General features: G+C 58.6%; 1 protein-coding gene across 2 annotated transcripts in view; it reads left to right on the forward strand.

The window, feature by feature from the left end:
- Nucleotides 1-16770, forward strand: part of MACROD1 (mono-ADP ribosylhydrolase 1) — a 190251-nt gene extending 173481 nt beyond the window's left edge. For both annotated transcript variants that reach the window (XM_077821548.1, XM_077821549.1), the window contains 7 exons: nt 1715-1831; nt 12300-12421; nt 12773-12803; nt 12897-12970; nt 13420-13501; nt 15879-15913; nt 16614-16770. In XM_077821548.1, coding sequence (XP_077677674.1) covers nt 1715-1831; nt 12300-12421; nt 12773-12803; nt 12897-12970; nt 13420-13501; nt 15879-15883 — 431 coding nt within the window. In that variant the 3' untranslated portion in view covers nt 15884-15913; nt 16614-16770. The remainder of the gene's footprint in view (nt 1-1714; nt 1832-12299; nt 12422-12772; nt 12804-12896; nt 12971-13419; nt 13502-15878; nt 15914-16613) is intronic.
- Nucleotides 16771-17075: the final 305 nt, after the last annotated feature.

Consider the following 17075-nt stretch of genomic DNA (forward strand, 5'->3'; position numbering starts at 1 on the left):
CCCTGCCAGCCCCCCACCACTGCCCATTCCCCACTGTGTCCCCCTGCCAGCATCACCTGCCCTCCATCTCCCTTCCAATCCCCCATCCCCTATTCCCCACTGCCGCCCCATCACCCAGCCCCTGCTGGTACCAAAACGCATCCCCTACTTGACTCCCTTCCTCCTGCCACCCCCAGCTTCTTCCAGCTCCCTTCTATACCCCACGTACCCCCACTGTGCTCTGACCACTAGACCCCACTCCCACCCCCTAATACCCACGCCCTGACACTACCCCAGATGCACACACCCAGGGAGGTGTCAGCACACCTAGCCCTCCTGCTCTGTGCCATGTTCCAGCACTGGCTGCAATCCAGCCCAGATCCCCTCTGCCCCCCACCCCGGTGTCACTCCCCCACCAGGCCCGGCGGGTGAAATATTGTTTTATGGATCGCAGGATGGACTGGCAATGAGCTAACAATGGAGACACCCAATCAATGTGTCACTGTAATGAACTCGGCTCTGACAATACCCTCCCATCCCCCAGCCTGGGCACCCCACTGAGGGAGGGGATCTAATGGTTAGAGAAGGGGGATGGGCAGTCAGGACCCCGGGGATCTATGTTTGGCTCTGGGAGAGGAGGAGAGTGGGAGTTGGGACACTTGGGTTCTATCCCAGGTCTGGGAGGGGAGTGGTGACTAGTGATTAAATCAGCTGCAGTGATTGACACATGGACGACACCTTCATTGCTTGTTAATCCCCAGATCAGTGTGTAAATCCCTCTTGCTCAGTGAAGCTGGAAAGGGGGGATTGTTTTAAAAAAATAATGATAATCTGCTTCTGCTTATTTTTATGATCCATCTACCTACTCCTTTCTGGGGGGAGAATGGGGGGCAGAGAATGGGACTGAGACAGGATTCATTAGCTCTAATGGATTGAGATATGTAATAGGATTGGAGGCCTGAAGGGGGATGGCCAGCCGGGTTAGGGTGTCTATCCCGCAGCAGCTCCCAGCTGTGAGGGGATGTGGGTGCTTGCGTGCATTCAAACAGCCAGCGCTATGCGGGGTAGGGGTGCCAGGGGGTTTATCCTCCAGCAATAGGATGGTGGCCCAGGTCCCTGGACTATCCCTGTTAAACAAAGAATTTAGTGTCTGGCTTCTTTGTGGGCAGAACAGCAAAAGGAGACATCTGCCTAATGGACTGGGAATCAGGACTCCTGGCTTCTATTCCCAGATCTGGATGGGGAGCGGGGTCTAGTGGTTAGAGCAAGAGGGCTGGGCGCCAGAACTCCTGGGTTATATTCCCACCTCTGCCATTAACCTCCCAGGGCAAGTCCCTTCCCCCTCAGTGCCTGTTTCCCTCTCCCCACCCTTTATCCACATAGACTGTGAGGGCTCAAGGGCAGAGACCATCTCTCCCTATGTCTGTGCAGCACCCCTGACAGGGCGTTGACCTCAATGGGTGGCCTCTCAGTGCTCCTGTAATATCTGTAAGAACCCCCATCACCTTCCAGGGGTCATCAGCTGGGATTTGGACCTTCAGCCCCGAAATTTTAGGCTCAGGGTATTATGTTGATAGCAGTAGTAGGGCAGTTAACCATTTATGTTGACCACCCCCAGTGGCAGTAGGCGGTACTGCACCCTGCCATGCCCAGCGGTGACATTACTGGTGGGACTCTGCCCCTGACTGTATTGCTTGATGCCAGGATAACCTTTTGCCTCCTCTCTGCCTTGCAGTGGATGGGTGCATTCACCGGGCCGCCGGGGAGCTGCTCAAAGAGGAATGCCGATCCCTGAATGGGTGTGAGACAGGGAAAGCCAAGCTCAGCTGTGGGTACCGGCTCCCCGCCAAATGTGAGTGTCACTGGCCAGGGGTCTTGTCTGTAGCATCTGTAGCTGCAGCACCGTGGCTCGGTGATGCCGTGGCACGTGCATTGCTGCTCTGTGCAGCACACAGGACGTCACAGGTTCAGCTCCCCAGGGAATCAGGTGCGGAAGGGGTGGCCCGTTGAAGAGAAAGCCTGGCCCACTGGGTAGAGGGCTACCCAGAGGCTTAGGAGAGCCAGGTTCAAATCCCTGCTCAGCCCCAGGCTTCCTGTGGGACTCTGGACAAATCATTGTGACTCAGTTTCCCATCTGTGTATAACAGGGATAACAGCACTGCCCAGCCTCACACATTAAAGTGTGTGTGTGGAGCGGGCAGGGAATCGGAGAGACGTATTTCAATTGCTCTGATACTCTGGTTTAGGTACCTGACACAGAGAGATCTGGGTCTCTGACTCTGTGCAGTCACTGGACATACTGGTGTAAACAGCTCCTGGGTGGCACTTTGCCCAGTGCAAATGTGGCAGGAGAAGCAGGACACAGATACCCAGAGCTGGGCAGAGTGTGTTTGTGTGAGTTCAGCAGGAGACCTGAGTCCCAGCAAGTCAGCTGGTCGCTTATACAGCCTGTGTGACAGTCACACCTCTGCTCCTGCAAACTTATGCACATGTACACACACACATTGGTGCATGTGCACACTGCCGGCACATATACCCACTCCTGCTTGCATGTCCACACCTGCACAACACACAATCCCGGAGGTGAGCGCACATGGAGTCAGCACATACAGACCTGCACCCCCCACCCCCCGAGTTTCATCAACTGCATGCCAGCAGAAGCACATGTGGAAAACAAGCCGCGTCTGGGGATTTGCCTCATTGGGCCCCCGAGAGATGTGGCACAAACTGCCCAGCGCTTCCTGCTGCCATCCCTCAGTGGGGGGAGCTGGGCCGGCTGGAGGCCCAGCTGGAGGGGGCTGGCCAGGAGAATCCCAGCTTTGAATGGGAGCGGAGCACTGGGAAATCTGGCTGTGGGTGATTGGGTGTGGATGAGAAGGGGTCCTGGTGTGTGTGTATAAAATGCGGTTGTGTGTAAAGCTGGGTCAGGCTGGCTGTGTGGTGGATCTGTCAGATTGTGGACTTGGCGGGGTGTCAGGTCGTGGAGTTGGGGTGGGTGCGAGAAGCAGCGTGATCCTCCCCCTGCGTTTCAGAGCCAGCCCCATGGGGATGCACTGCAGTGGCCCAGCCAACTGCTCTGCTGTGCTCATCAAGGGAAGGCGGGGCCACATCCATATGCCCAGCCAGGCCCTCGGATCAGGAGGCCTGCAAGGCAGACCATGTCTGCGGGCTGCTCTAACCACCAGGCTCCACTCCCTTCCAGGAGTCTAGCTCCCAGCCCCCTGCTCTAACCACTGGACTCCATTCCCTTCCCAGAGCTGGGCGTGACCCCAAGAGTCCTGGCTCCCTGTTCTAAAGCCCTTCCTGTCATTCCTTGTGAATTTGCTGCCTTCCAGTGACATCTTGTGGCAAGTAGTTCCACAGCTTATCGTGTATGTGTGAGTGTGTGCATAAAAAGTAGTGTGTGTGTGACTGTGTGTAAAGCAGTGTGTGTGTTAAGCAGTGTGCACCTCAAGTGTGTCAGTGTGTATGTAAAGCAGTACATCTGCATGTGTAAAGCTCTGTGTGTGTGTGTAAAGCAGGGGTGGGCAGGGTTCCCCAGTGTCACCCCCATGCTGTGTCCCTGGGGGTCTGTCTTTCACTGCCATCAGAGAACCTTGGGTTGAGGAGACCCCAGATAGCTGGTGACTCCCCACCCCTGAGCTGTGCATTCCCCACCAGAGCAGAGGCACAGAGAGCTGGGGTCCCCCCCATGATCCGGCTGGAAGGGAGGGGGCAGGAATGAGGTCTGTCAGGGAAGGGGGGGTTGTTCTCAACTCCTCCCCCCAAGTCTCACCAGCTGCATTGTGGAATGACGTGCGACTGATGCCTGGGAGAGGGGGCCATGCACAGCACAGTTCCCCTGCAAGGCATTGCAATGTGGGGCAAAGTGGGGGGCTGCAACCCCACTGGGTTATTGCAAATGGCTGGAGTCTTTGTGCTGAGCCCAGCCCAGAAGGTGGGGCACTGGACTGGGAGTCAGGACACTTGGGGTCTATTGCCATTTACTTTGGGCAAGTCCCTTCCCCGCTGTGCAACTCTGTTTTCCCACCCAGCCCCTGTGTATTTAGATGTAAGCTCTTCTGGTTAAGGACTGTTGACTGAGATCAGGGCCCCATCGTGCCAGGCGCTGCACAGACCCTGACTGAGATCAGGGCCCCATCGTGCCAGGCACAGCACAGACCCCGACCGAGATCAGGGCTCCATTGTGCCAGGCGCTGCACAGACCCCGACCGAGATCAGGGCTCCATTGCGCCAGGCGCTGCACAGACCCCAACTGAGATCAGGGCTCCATCGTGCCGGGTGCCGCACAGACCCCGACCGAGATCAGGGCTCCATCGTGCCAGGCGCTGCACAGACCCCGACCGAGATCAGGGCTCCATTGTGCCAGGCGCTGCACAGACCCCGACCAAGATCAGGGCTCCATTGTGCCAGGCGCTGCACAGACCCCAACTGAGATCAGGGCTCCATCGTGCCAGGCGCTGCACAGACCCCGACCGAGATCAGGGCTCCATTGTGCCAGGCGCTGCACAGACCCCGACCGAGATCAGGGCTCCATTGTGCCAGGCACTGCACAGACCCCAACTGAGATCAGGGCTCCATCGTGCCAGGCGCTGCACAGACCCCGACCGAGATCAGGGCTCCATCGTGCCAGGCGCTGCACAGACCCCGACCGAGATCAGGGCTCCATTGTGCCGGGTGCCGCACAGACCCCGACCGAGATCAGGGCTCCATCGTGCCAGGCGCTGCACAGACCCCGACCGAGATCAGGGCTCCATTGTGCTGGGTGCTGCACAGACCCAGACTGAGATCAGGGCTCCATTGTGCCAGGCGCTGCACAGACCCTGACCGAGATCAGGGCTCCATTGTGCTGGGTGCTGCACAGACCCAGACTGAGATCAGGGCTCCATTGTGCCAGGCGCTGCACAGACCCTGACCGAGATCAGGGCTCCATTGTGCTGGGTGCTGCACAGACCCAGACTGAGATGTTACACACCCGATGATATCATACACACCCCTCCTCATCCCGCCCTCTCACAGACACGCACACTGGGTACAGGAAGCTGTCAGCTGATGCTGATCTGCAGGCCTGTTGGGACAGGCAGTGAGGGAAGGAGATGCCTCCCTGCTGTTCCCTGCAGCACAACTCCTCCTAACACCATCCTGGGGCAGAGGGGCCAGTGCTGACAGTGAGGGGGGAGAGCGCCTCCAACTGAGCCCCACCCTGCACCCTGCAGCTCCTCACAGCCCCCCACCCAGCACCACCTGCAGCGTTGGGGAGATCTGTTATGCAGGCCCCTGGCTGCCGGCCATGCGTATTATCAATAACCTCCCAGAGCGGGGCGAGGGGGGTAAACAGCAGTCTATTTATCAGGCTAATATTATAGACAAGAGCAGCAAATGCAAAGTGCTATCGACCAGGCTGTAAGGGAGAGGCATGGTGTGGGGCGGGCAGCAATACTCTGTGCAAATGACGGTGGCAGGGGAGTGGTGTGGTTGTGATCACAGACACACACACTGATCTCACACACATTGATCTTACACACAGATCACACTCACACACTGATCTCTCACACAGATCTCAACTCACACACTGATCTCATGCACTCTTATTTTACACACTGATCTCACACACCCTGATCTCAACTCACACACTGGTCTTACACAAACTGATCTCACACACACTGATCTCAAGCACACACATCTATCTCACACACACTGATCTCACACTCACACACTGATCTCACACACATTGATCTTACACAAATTGATCTCACATTCACACACTGATCTCAGACACACATCTATCTCACACACACTGATCTCTCACACTGATCTCAAACACAGTGATCTCACACACACACTGATCTTTCACACTCATCTCACACTCACACACTCATCTCACACATACTGATCTCATACATACACACTGATCTCACATATTGATCACACACAAATACTGATCTCACACTCATTGATCTCACACTTACACACTGATGTCATACACACACATGCACTGATCTCACACACACACTGATCACTCACTGATTTCACTTTCTGATCACCAGGGATCCTAGAAATCCATTTGCCAGGGGAAAACACAGAATTGTGCATTTTTATGGAGAATCTTTAGTTTTTACTTTTATAAAAATAAAAACATATACAGTAGAACGCTGTTTATCCGGCTCTCAGTATTAACCGAACCACAAGCTGCCTGGGGCCGCCCTGGGCTGATCATGCATCAGCCCCAGCCCTGGCTGCCTGGAGCTGACTGCCCATCACCCCCAGCTCCAGCTGCCCGTCAGCCTCAGCCGCAGCCAGCCCCAGGCGGCTGGTGGTTCGGTCAAATCCAGAGAGCCAGATAATGGAGGCTCAGCTCTATGGGGTTCTACTGTATACCAATAAAAATTGTATTCAACTGATACCTGTATATATTGTGGCATGGGGAACTAAAGTTCTGTGTTTAATTTTAATAGTGGAAAAACAAAGATTTCTATGGTTTTTTATCAGAGAATTTTGGCTTTTTTATCATGGAAAACTAGGATCCCTGCTGATCACACACGCCAATCTCACACACTGATCATGCACACATAGAGATCACACACAATGATTTTACACACAAGCACACACTGATCTCACCCTCTGATCCCACACACATACTGATTACATACACATGCTGATCTCCCATGCACACACATTGATCTCTCTCACACACTGATCACACACACAAATGCACACACATGGGTCTCACACAAACACATTGATAACACACTCTGATCTCACACCCACACAGATCTCTCTCTCTCTCTCTCACACACACACACACAGGTCTCAGACACATTGATAACACACACTGATCACACACACTGATCGATCTCTCTCTCTCTCTCTCTCTCTCTCACACACACACACACACACACACACACACACACACACACACTCTGCAAACCACCTCCTGGAGGGAGTCCCCAGCTCCAGAGCTTGGCAGGGGGTAGGTGTGGGAGGGTATGGATGGAGGCAGGCAGGGGATATGGCGGGTGGTGGGGAGGAGGGACAGGCAGGCATGTAGGGAAGGGGTGGGTGCATCCAGGATCAACCCAGAGCAAAATCTAATACGATGCACAAATAACATGATGGGGCTAGTAAATAACTAGGGCAGAGAGAGACACCCCCCCTGAGCCAGAGGGGATAGGGTAGGGTCCTGAACCCCCCATGGCCCTGCACTCCCTGTGCTCCCTGAACTGTGCCCTCTGCACCCCCTGTGCCCCCTGCACTGTCTCCCTGTGTCTCCTGCATGGCTGCTCTGTGACCCCTGCACTCCCTGTGCCCTCTGCACCCCCTGTGCCCCCTGCACTGCCCCTCTGTGCCCTCTGCACCCCCTGTGCCCCCTGCACTGCCCCTCTGTGCCCCCTGTTCCCCCTGTACCCCCTGCACTGCCCCTCTGTGCCCCCTGTGCCCCCTGCACTGCTGCTCTGTGCCCTCTGCAACCCCTGTACCCCCTGCACTGCCCCTCTGCACCCCCTGTTCCCCCTGCACTGCCCCTCTGTGCCCCCTGTGCCCCCTGCACTGCTGCTCTGTGCCCTCTGCAACCCCTGTACCCCCTGCACTGCCCCTCTGCACCCCCTGTTCCCCCTGCACTGCCCCTCTGTGCCCTCTGCACCCCCTGTGCCCCCTGCACTGCCCCTCTGTGCCCCCTGTTCCCCCTGCACTGCCCCTCTGTGCCCCCTGTTCCCCCTGCACTGCCCCTCTGTGCCCTCTGCAACCCCTGTACCCCCTGCACTGCCCCTCTGTGCCCCCTGTTCCCCCTGCACTGCCCCTCTGTGCCCTCTGCAACCCCTGTACCCCCTGCACTGCCCCTCTGTGCCCCCTGTTCCCCCTGCACTGCCCCTCTGTGCCCCCTGTTCCCCCTGCACTGCCCCTCTGTGCCCTCTGCAACCCCTGTACCCCCTGCACTGCCCCTCTGTGCCCCCTGTTCCCCCTGCACTGCCCCTCTGTGCCCTCTGCAACCCCTGTACCCCCTGCACTGCCCCTCTGCACCCCCTGTACCCCCTGCACTGCCCCTCTGTGCCCTCTTCACCCCCTGTGCCCCCTGCACGGCCCCTCTGTGCCCCCAGTGTCCCCTGCACTGCCCCTCTGGGCCCTCTGCACCCCCTGTGCCCCCTGCACTGCCCCTCTGCACCCCCTGTGCCCTCTGCACTGCTGCTCTGTGCCCTCTGTGCCCTCTTGGCTCTTCCACCCCTGCAGTGTCACAGGGGTCCCCCTATGCCCCCATCGTGACACTCTTCACTCCCCGCCTGGTCCATCCCTCGCATTGGGAAGGGAGTGGGGTCTAGTGGTTAGAGCACCTGGCAGTATATCGCCTGTCCCAACGAGGCTGGGGTGTTGGTTCCCCTCCCTCCCTGGCCTTTGTCCCCTGCTTGTGCCCCTCCCAACCATGGCTCCCTCATGCAGCCTTGGAAAGGGCCCCTCCTGCCAAGCCTCCCCATCTCCCTGCTGGGACTGAATGTCCCCGCACAGCTCGGCTCTCCCTGTGGCCAGTGTCCAAGAGCCTGTTCTCTGTGCCTGCAGGGCTGGAGGGTTCCTAGAGCCCCCAGTGCCAGGGACAGCAACCTGGGCCTCACCCCATCCCCATCCCCTGCAGCGCTGCCTTCAGAGCTGGTGCCTGCTCTGTGCTGCAGGGGGCACTGTGCCCTCCCAGCCAGAGCTGGCCTCAGTCTCACCGCACAAGGGGGTGCTCTGCTACGGGTAGTGGGCTGGGGGGCTCAGCAGGGAGCTGGATCCCAGGATAAACAGTTGCCACGCCCCCACCCCCCGCAATAAACCTCTTTCCCTTACCTGACAGCGTGTCTGCTCCTCCTGCGAGATCTACACCCCGGGGGGATTTAGGGAGCTGCCATTAAAACACAGCAGCATGCTCCCAAAACACCCTACAACAACAAAACACCTGAGCCTCAGAACTCCCAATACACCCTGCTACACTGGGGCCCTGATCTCGGTTGGGGTCTGTGCAGTGCCCGGCACAATGGGGCCCTGATCTCAGTCGGGGTCTGAGCAGCACCCGGCACAATGGGGTCCCTGATCTCAGTCGGGGTCTGGGCAGCGCCTGGCACAATGGGGCCCTGATCTCTGTCGGGGTCTGCACAGCGCCCAGCACAAGGGGGCCCTGATCTCAGTCGGGGTCTGGGCAGTGCCCGGCACAAGGGGGCCCTGATCTCAGTCGGGGTCTGAGCAGCGCCTGACACAATGGAACCCCACTCACACTGAAACAACTGGCATTTACACAAGCAGCAGGACTGGGCACAACAGCAGCCAGGCAGCCTGGGCTAAATGGAGCCGGCACCTCCCTGGGTGGTACGAGTCACTGCCAGAGCCCACAGGCTGCTGGGGATGTCAAAGGGGGAGGGTGGGGTTGGGAGCCAGGACTCCTGGGTTCTGTCTCTGGTGGGGAAGTGGGGTCTAACAGTTAAAGTTGGGGGGGTGGGGCAGCTGGGAGCCAGGACCCAGCGCAAGGACAGAACCAGGAGTCCTGTTTTGCAGCCGGGCAGGTGTCATGGCCATTGCTGCTGGAGCCGAAGGACGAGCAGCTGCTGATTGATGGGGCATGAAGCAGGGCTCAGCCCTTGGGCTGACAGCTCTTCTGTTCAGCGACAGGACCTTGGGAGGACTCTGGCTGCGGGGCATGTCTGTGGGTTACAGTGCGGGGGCTGGGAGCTAGGACTCCTGGGTTCTGTGCCTGGCTCCTGGCGGGGGGTGGGATCCAGTGGGTCAGAGCAGGGGGCTGGGATTCAGGATTCCTGGGTTCCACCCAGGTTGGGCAAAGGTTAGGAAGGGCTCTGCATCCCATGCTGCCCCCAAGAGAGCAAAGCCAGGCCTGGGGGTGGGCAGCAGCTGGGGAAGGGGCAATCTTGTCAAGACATTTCCAGACCTGGGTCTAAGATCAAACCAGTCCCAGGGCCAGGTGGGCGCAGTGCCTGGGGAGAAATGATAGCTCTGACCTTTGCTCAGCACTCTCTGCATGTGTGTGTCAGGAATAGGAAATAGATGGGTGGTCCCCAGTCATAGAATCACAGAATATCAGGATTGGAAGGGACCTCAGGAGGTCATCTAGTCCAATCCCCCCTGCTCAAAGCAGGACCAATCCCCAACCCCAGATCCCTAAATGGCCCCCTCAAGGATTGAACTCACAACCCTGGGTTTAGCAGGCCAATGCTCAAACCACCAAGCTATCCCTCTGCCCGGTCCCCTGCGGCTCCCACCTCCCATCCCCAGCTTCAAATCCAACCCCCTGTCACTCATGCAGTGAGCTGCCTGGTCTCTGTTGTCAGTGTTGCAGTTCAGTTCAATTGGTAATCAGTGCTCAGGGGCTGCAGGTTGGGACTGAGGGGCACCAGCAGAGCTGGGGGGCAGCCCTGGCTGGGATAGTTGCGGGGGTCTCTGTTCATTATTGGGTGACCTGGGCGGGGAAAGAGGTCTGGCTGTGGGCAAGATAACCCTCCTCACTCCCAGGGTTGGCAAGGCTGATCCTTGATGCCCATTCTATGCAACGTGTGTGAATGTCGCACACCCCACCCCGGCCCCAAGCAGCGTCCAGCATCCTTGTCTGACATGGAAACGGGCGAAGGGAGCGTGATGGGAAGGGCGTCTCCCAGTGGGGGCCCAATTAATATCCATCCCTGTCCAGGGAGCACGGGATGGACAGACGCACACAGAGCAAGAGGGATGCCTGAGGGCCAGGCAGTCTGGTGGCGTGGTGGGCAGAGCTGGGCAGAGGATTTGTTGGTGGTTCCAAAAAGTCGGGGGTGGGGGGGATCGTTTTGGGTTGAACCAAAAATAAAACTGTGGGGAAGTTTTGGCCAATGGCGAACTCGGGGACAGACTCGATGTTTGTTCTCTGCGGACGCTTGGAAAGGGCCAGCCATTGCCAAGGCCCCAGGCCGAGCAGTCCTGGTTCTCAGGGCATCGGTCACTAACTCCGAGGCCTGATCTAGCCTGGCGGAGTGGGAGCCAAGGGCTGGGCAGCCACATGGCGCTGTCTGAGATGGGGAGAGATTTGTGACACCGGGCGCCAGCCGGGGGTGGGGTGGGGTGGGGAGCCAGTAGACCAACCCAAGACCAGGCACATAGGATGCGTGAGGAGCACTCGAATGCCCCCAAGCCGGGGTTGGCTTCTCGCACCAGACTGTGTCACATGGGGCGCTCAGCACCAGATTTGTGCCCACATGGACCCATCTCACTGGGCCACTCTGGGACCAGAGCCAGGGAGGGCCCGTGGGGGTGAGGGAGACCAGCTGTGTGTTGGCAATGCAACTGTCATCTTCCAGCCACCTAGGGAGAGAGGGAGGGACAGAAGGAGGGACGTGTCTGGGGATCGGGGAGGGATGGATAGATGGGGGTGTCTGGAGAGGGAGGGATAAATGGGGGTGTCTAGGGAAGGAGGGAGGCAGGGAGGGAGGGATAGATGGAGGTGTCTGGGGAGGGAGGGAGGGATAGATAGATGGGGTGTCTGGGGAGGCAAGGAGGGAGGGAGGGATAGATGGGGGTGTCAAGGGAGGGAGGCAGAGAGGGATTGATGGAGGGAAGGATAGATGGGGGTGTCTGGGAAGGGAGGGAGGGAGGGATGGATAGATGGGGGTGTCTGGGGAGGGAGGTATAGATGGAGGTGTCTGGGGAGGGAGGGAGGGATAGATGGGGTGTCTGGGGTGGGAGGGAGAGATGGGGGTGTCTGGGGAGGGAGGGATGGAGGGATAGAGTCAAACGGGGTGTCTGGGGTGGGATGGAGGGAGGAATCAGCCTGGAAAAGCCCCTTAAAACCATCCCTTGCTGGGCCCATATTTCACTGCAGCCGCCCCCCTCTCCCTGCCCCTTGGCTCAGGGGCATGGGGCTCAGTACCAAATGCAGCCACCAGGCAGCACTGCTGCCCTCACCCCCAGCTTGTGCCCTGAGCCTGCCCACTGCCAACTTAGGCTGAGTTGGGGCAGCTTATGAATGGTAGACTTTCAGGGGCTGTGGGGCTCAGTAGGGGGTGCTCTCCCCTCGCAGTCGGTGCGGCGCTAGGGTGCGCTGTGCTGAGGGGCGGGGGCTCAGTAGGGACTGCTCTCCCCTCACAGTCAGTGCGGCGCTAGGGGGTGCTGTGTGGCAGGGCAGGGTTCAGTATGGGGGTGCTCTCCCCTCACAGTCAGTGCGGTGCTAGGGGGAGCTGTGATGAGGGGTGGGGGCTCAGTAGGGGGTGCTCTTCCCTTGCAGTCAATGCATGCCCCAGTCCAGCACTAGGGGGTGCTGTGCTGCAGGCGAGGCCAGGGGGTCTCCCTAGCTCTTATCCCCTTGCCTTCCCCCGGTGTAGATGTCATCCACGCAGTGGGTCCCATTGCCCAGGGGGAGCCGAGTGCGTCCCAGGAAAAGGAGCTGGAGAACTGCTACAAGAACAGCCTGAAACTGGCCGTGGAAAACAAACTCCGCACCGTGGTGAGAGAGCCTGGAGGTGCATGAGGGAGAGGCTGGGATTTGCTGGGGGTCATGCAGCTGGGGAGAAAGGTTTATGCAAATGGAGAAGAGGTTGCAGAGGCAGAGGGAGGTGATGCAGGTTGGGAGAGGGCGTTGTAGGGAGGGGTGCTATGAGGGACAGTGCTGTGGGGGGCAATGAGAGAGGGCAGTGGGAGGGATGGGGAGCAGTGTTTTGGAGGATGGTGCTGGGGGGGGGTGGGTGCTGGGCAGGGAGCGGTCTGGGGTGGCAGTTGTGTGGGGCATGGGGTCCTGGGGGCAGCGGGTGCTGCAGGGGTGGCAGGTGTCTCTCTCACCCACTGTCTCTCCTCCCAGGCCTTCCCTTGTCTCTCCACGGGTGTGTTCGGTGAGTATGGGGCTGGGCCTGGGACTTGACCCCTCTCCTGGGCTGGGGGCTCGCTCCAGGCCCTGGCTCTGATCCCTGCTGCTCTGCCCCCAGGGTACCCCAGCGATGCCGCGGCCGAGGTCGTCCTGAGGACGCTGCGGGAGTGGCTGGAGGTGAACAAGGAGAAGGTGAGGGGAAGCGTGGGCGCCCCCTGCTGGGCGGGGCAGGTCCACGAGCACCGCACTGCCCATGGGAGCACGGGGGTGTGAACAGCGGGCGCACGTGGGAATGTGCACGGGAACATGGAGGTGCTTGGGGCATTGTGCACCTGGGGGGAGCGTTCTCATGGGGGTGTGTGAGCATGCACATGAGTGTGAATGGGTTTGTGAGCGTGCACGTGGGTGACTGTGAATGTGCACGTGTATGCACACGGGTGTTTGTGAGCGGGCCTGTGGCTGTGCTCACACCATTGTGACCCGGGGGAGGGGGGGTGATGATCAGGGGAGGAGTTGAGTCTTTTAAGGCCAGGTGCCCAGACCTGCAGCTCTCAGCTCCGCCAACCCTTGAGTCCTCCCCCCACCCCCAATGCTGGAGTCCCTCCCCACCACTGACCCACATCCCCACTCACACCTGGCAGGTCGACCGGCTGGTGATCTGCGTCTTCCAGGAGAAGGATGAGGAGATTTACAAGGAGAAGCTGCCCCTCTACTTCCCCATTGGTACGGCCCCCCCAGATCCCCACCCCTCTACTTCCCCATTGTATGCCCCCCCGACCTCCACCCCTCTGCTTCCTTATTGGTACGGCTCCCCTGACCTACACCCCTCTACCTTCCCATTGGTACGGTGCCCCCAACCTCCACCCCTCTACTTCCCCATTAGTATGGCCGCTCAGACCCCCATCTCTCTACCTCCCCATTGGTATACCCCCCCCGACCTCCACCCCTCTGCTTCCTCATTAGTATGGTCCCCCAGACCTCCCACCTCTCTACTTCCCCAGTGGTACAGACCCCCCCAGACCCCCACCCTTCTACTTCCTCATTGGTATGGCTCCCCTGACCTCCACCCCAATACTTCCCCATTAGTATGCCCCCCCGACCCCCACTCCTCTACTTCCCCATTAGTACAGCCCCCAGACCCCCACCTCTCTACTTGCCCATTGGTTTGCCCTCCCAACCCCCACCCTTCTACTTCCTCATCGGTATGCCCCCCCAAACTTTCACCTCTCTACTTCCCCATTGGTACGGTCCCCATGGATCCCCCCTGTAGTTCTCCCAGCCCCTCCAGGACCCCCCCAACCCCTGGCCTCCAACCCATCAAGTTCCCCATTGGTTCAGCCCCCATAACCCCCCACTCTGACCCATAGGACTCTCCCCAGCCCCCATTCCTCTAGTTCCCCATTGGTACAGCTCCCCTGCCCCACCAATCCCCCCATAGTCTCCCCCACTCTTCCCCCCAGTCTCTCCTCACCAGTCCCTCAGGGCTCTCCTGTGACTCCCCTTATCCTCCAGGACCTTGTCAGCAAGCTTCAGACCATAAGAACGGCCACACTGGGTCAGACCAATGGTCCATCTAGCCCCATATCCTGTCTGTGACAGTGGCCAGTGCCAGGTGTCCCAGAGGGAATGACCACAAGAGGGCAATTGATCAAGTGAGCCATCCCCTGTCATCCAGTCCCAGCTTCTGGCAATTAGAGGTTTAGGGACACCCAGAGTGTGGGGTACATCTCTGACCATCTTGGCTAATAGCCATTGGTGGACCTGTCCTCCAGGAACTCATCCAATTCTTTTTTGAACACAGTTAGATTTTTGGCCTTCACAACATCCCCTGGCAACAAGTTCCATGGGCTGACGGTGCGTCGTGTGAAGAAATACAGCCTTGTGTTTGTTTCAGACCTGCTGCCCGTTAATTTCATTGGGTGACCCACTGGTCCTTGTGTTATGGGAAGGGGTAAACAACACTTCCCCATTTACTTTCTCCACCCCAGTCCTGATTTCATAAACCACCATCATATTCCCTTAGTCGCCTCTTTTCAGTCTCTCATACGGAAGTGGTTTCGTCCCCCTCATCATTTTTGTTGCCCTTCTCTGCACTTTCTTCAATTCTACTGTATCTTTTCTGAGATGGGGCGACCGGAACTGCATGCAGCATTCAGTGTGTGGACGTACCAGGGATTTAGCTAGTGACAATATGATATTTTCTCTTTTATTATCTATCCCTTTTCCAATGGTTCCTAACATTCTGGTAGCGTTTTTTTCGGCTGCTGCACACTGAGTGGATGTTTTCAGAGAACTTGCCACAGTGACTCCAAGGTCTCTCTTGAGCGGTAACAGCCCATTTAGACCCCATCATTTTGTATGTAGAGTTGGGATATGTCCTTCGCAGCCTGCCTGGGACTTAACTACTTTGAGTAATTTTGTATCATCTGCAAACTTTGCCGCCTCACTGTTTACCCCTTTTTCCACATCATTTATGAATATGTGGACTATGACTGGTCCCAGAACAGACCCCTGGGGGACACCGCTGTTTATCTCTCTCCACTGTGAAAACTGACCATTGAGTGCTACCCTTTGTCTCCTGTCTTGTAACCAGTTACTGATCTGTGAGGGGACCTTCCCTCTTATCCCCTGACTGCTTACCAGTGCTCCCCCATAGCCTCTGCTCCTGGCCACCCCTCCCCCTGCAGAACCTCTCCCCCCAGCCTTTCCCCCACAGCCTCCTGACCTGCCCCCACATCCCCCCGACCCCTTCCCACCCTCCAGCCCAAAACCTTTCCCCATCCTCCGAGTGCCCTCCACCCCCCGACCTCCCTCCCCACCAGCCCTGGGCCTCACCCCTCAACTCATGCTTCTCCCCTTCCCATGAGAACATGCCCCTGCTGCCGCTATCACCCTGTACCTCCACCCTAGGGCCTGCACTTTTCCCCATCCAGCACATGGGGACCCTTCCCCTCCCCCTTGTCCTGCCCCACACATATTCTGATGGACCCTGTGGGCACCCAGGGAGGGTAGATGGGGGCCTTCCCCCTCCCCCACTGGGCATTGGGTGTGTTTGGGGGAGGATTCCCTGGATTAACCCTCACCCTTCTCTTCTTTCTAGCCTGATCCTGACCCCATCCCTCCCCCCTGCAATGGGTAAGCAGAACCCAGCACCGTGTGCAGTGGGGGGAGCTCTCCTAACCCCAGAACCACATCATCTGGGATAGCAGGGGGTACTGAGGGGCACTGGCAGAGCTGGATAAGGCGGGGACTGTGGGTCAGGACTGAGGGGTATTGGCAGAACTGGGATGGTGGGGGGGGCCGTGCAGTGGGACTGAGGGCCACTGGCAGAGCTGGGGGCCAGAGCCCAAGGATAGGATAGCAGGGGGCTGTGGGTTGGGATGGTGGGGCACTGGCAGAGCTGGTTTGGGATCCCAAGGCTGGTAAAGCAGGGAACTGTGGGTTGAGATTGAGGGGTACCAGCAGAGCTGGGATGGCAGGGGGGCCATGCATCGGGACTGAGGGTCACTGGCAGAGCTGGGGGCCAGAGCCCAGGGATAGGATAGCAGGGGGCTGTGGGTCAGGATGGTGGGGCACCGGCAGAGCTGGTTTGGGATCCCAGGGCTGGCAAAGCAGGGGGCTGTGGGTTGGGATTGAGGGGCACCAGCAGAGCTGGGGGAAGGAGCCAAGGGCTGAGCTAGTGGGGGGCTGCAGGTTGGGAATGAGGCACTGATCCCATGGCCAGTGGGGGTTGAGTACCAAATGCTGCCTTCCTTCTGTCCCCACCCCATACACCTGCTCCTGGCCTGTTGCCCCCAATGCACAGATCTGACCCCGCGTCTTTCTTCCTCCACAGACGCCACCGAGCAGCTGGCAGCCCAGCCCTGAAAGGCCCCCAGAGATGCTGCCTGCCCCCCCTTCTCTGCTGATTGTCCCCCAACCCCCACATTATTGCGCCCCCACCGCCAACTTCAGCACCTTCACTTCCCCCCAGTGAGACCCCCCCCCCTTGCTTCCCGCTCAGCTAATAAAGTTATTTGCTTTGAATTATCGTGTTACTGCTGCTTTCTGGGAGAGTCCCTGTCCCAAGGCCCCTGACTGGGAGCTTCCTCAGAGTGGGGAGGGGCCTGGGTATGAGGATCCAGAGCTGGGCGACGGGCGGGGTGGTTCTGATGCTGTCCAGCAGGGGGTGGTAGGGCCAGACACAGAGCTGGGCTCATTCCCTCCAGCAGGGACCAAGACGAACACAACATGTGGGGAGGGTTTGCGGTCTGGACAGTGCAGGAATTCAGCGGCACGTGTCCCCTCCAGGCTCTGC

The sequence above is a fragment of the Eretmochelys imbricata genome, chromosome 7 (assembly GCF_965152235.1).
Source record: "Eretmochelys imbricata isolate rEreImb1 chromosome 7, rEreImb1.hap1, whole genome shotgun sequence".
NCBI lineage: Eukaryota > Metazoa > Chordata > Testudines > Cheloniidae > Eretmochelys > Eretmochelys imbricata.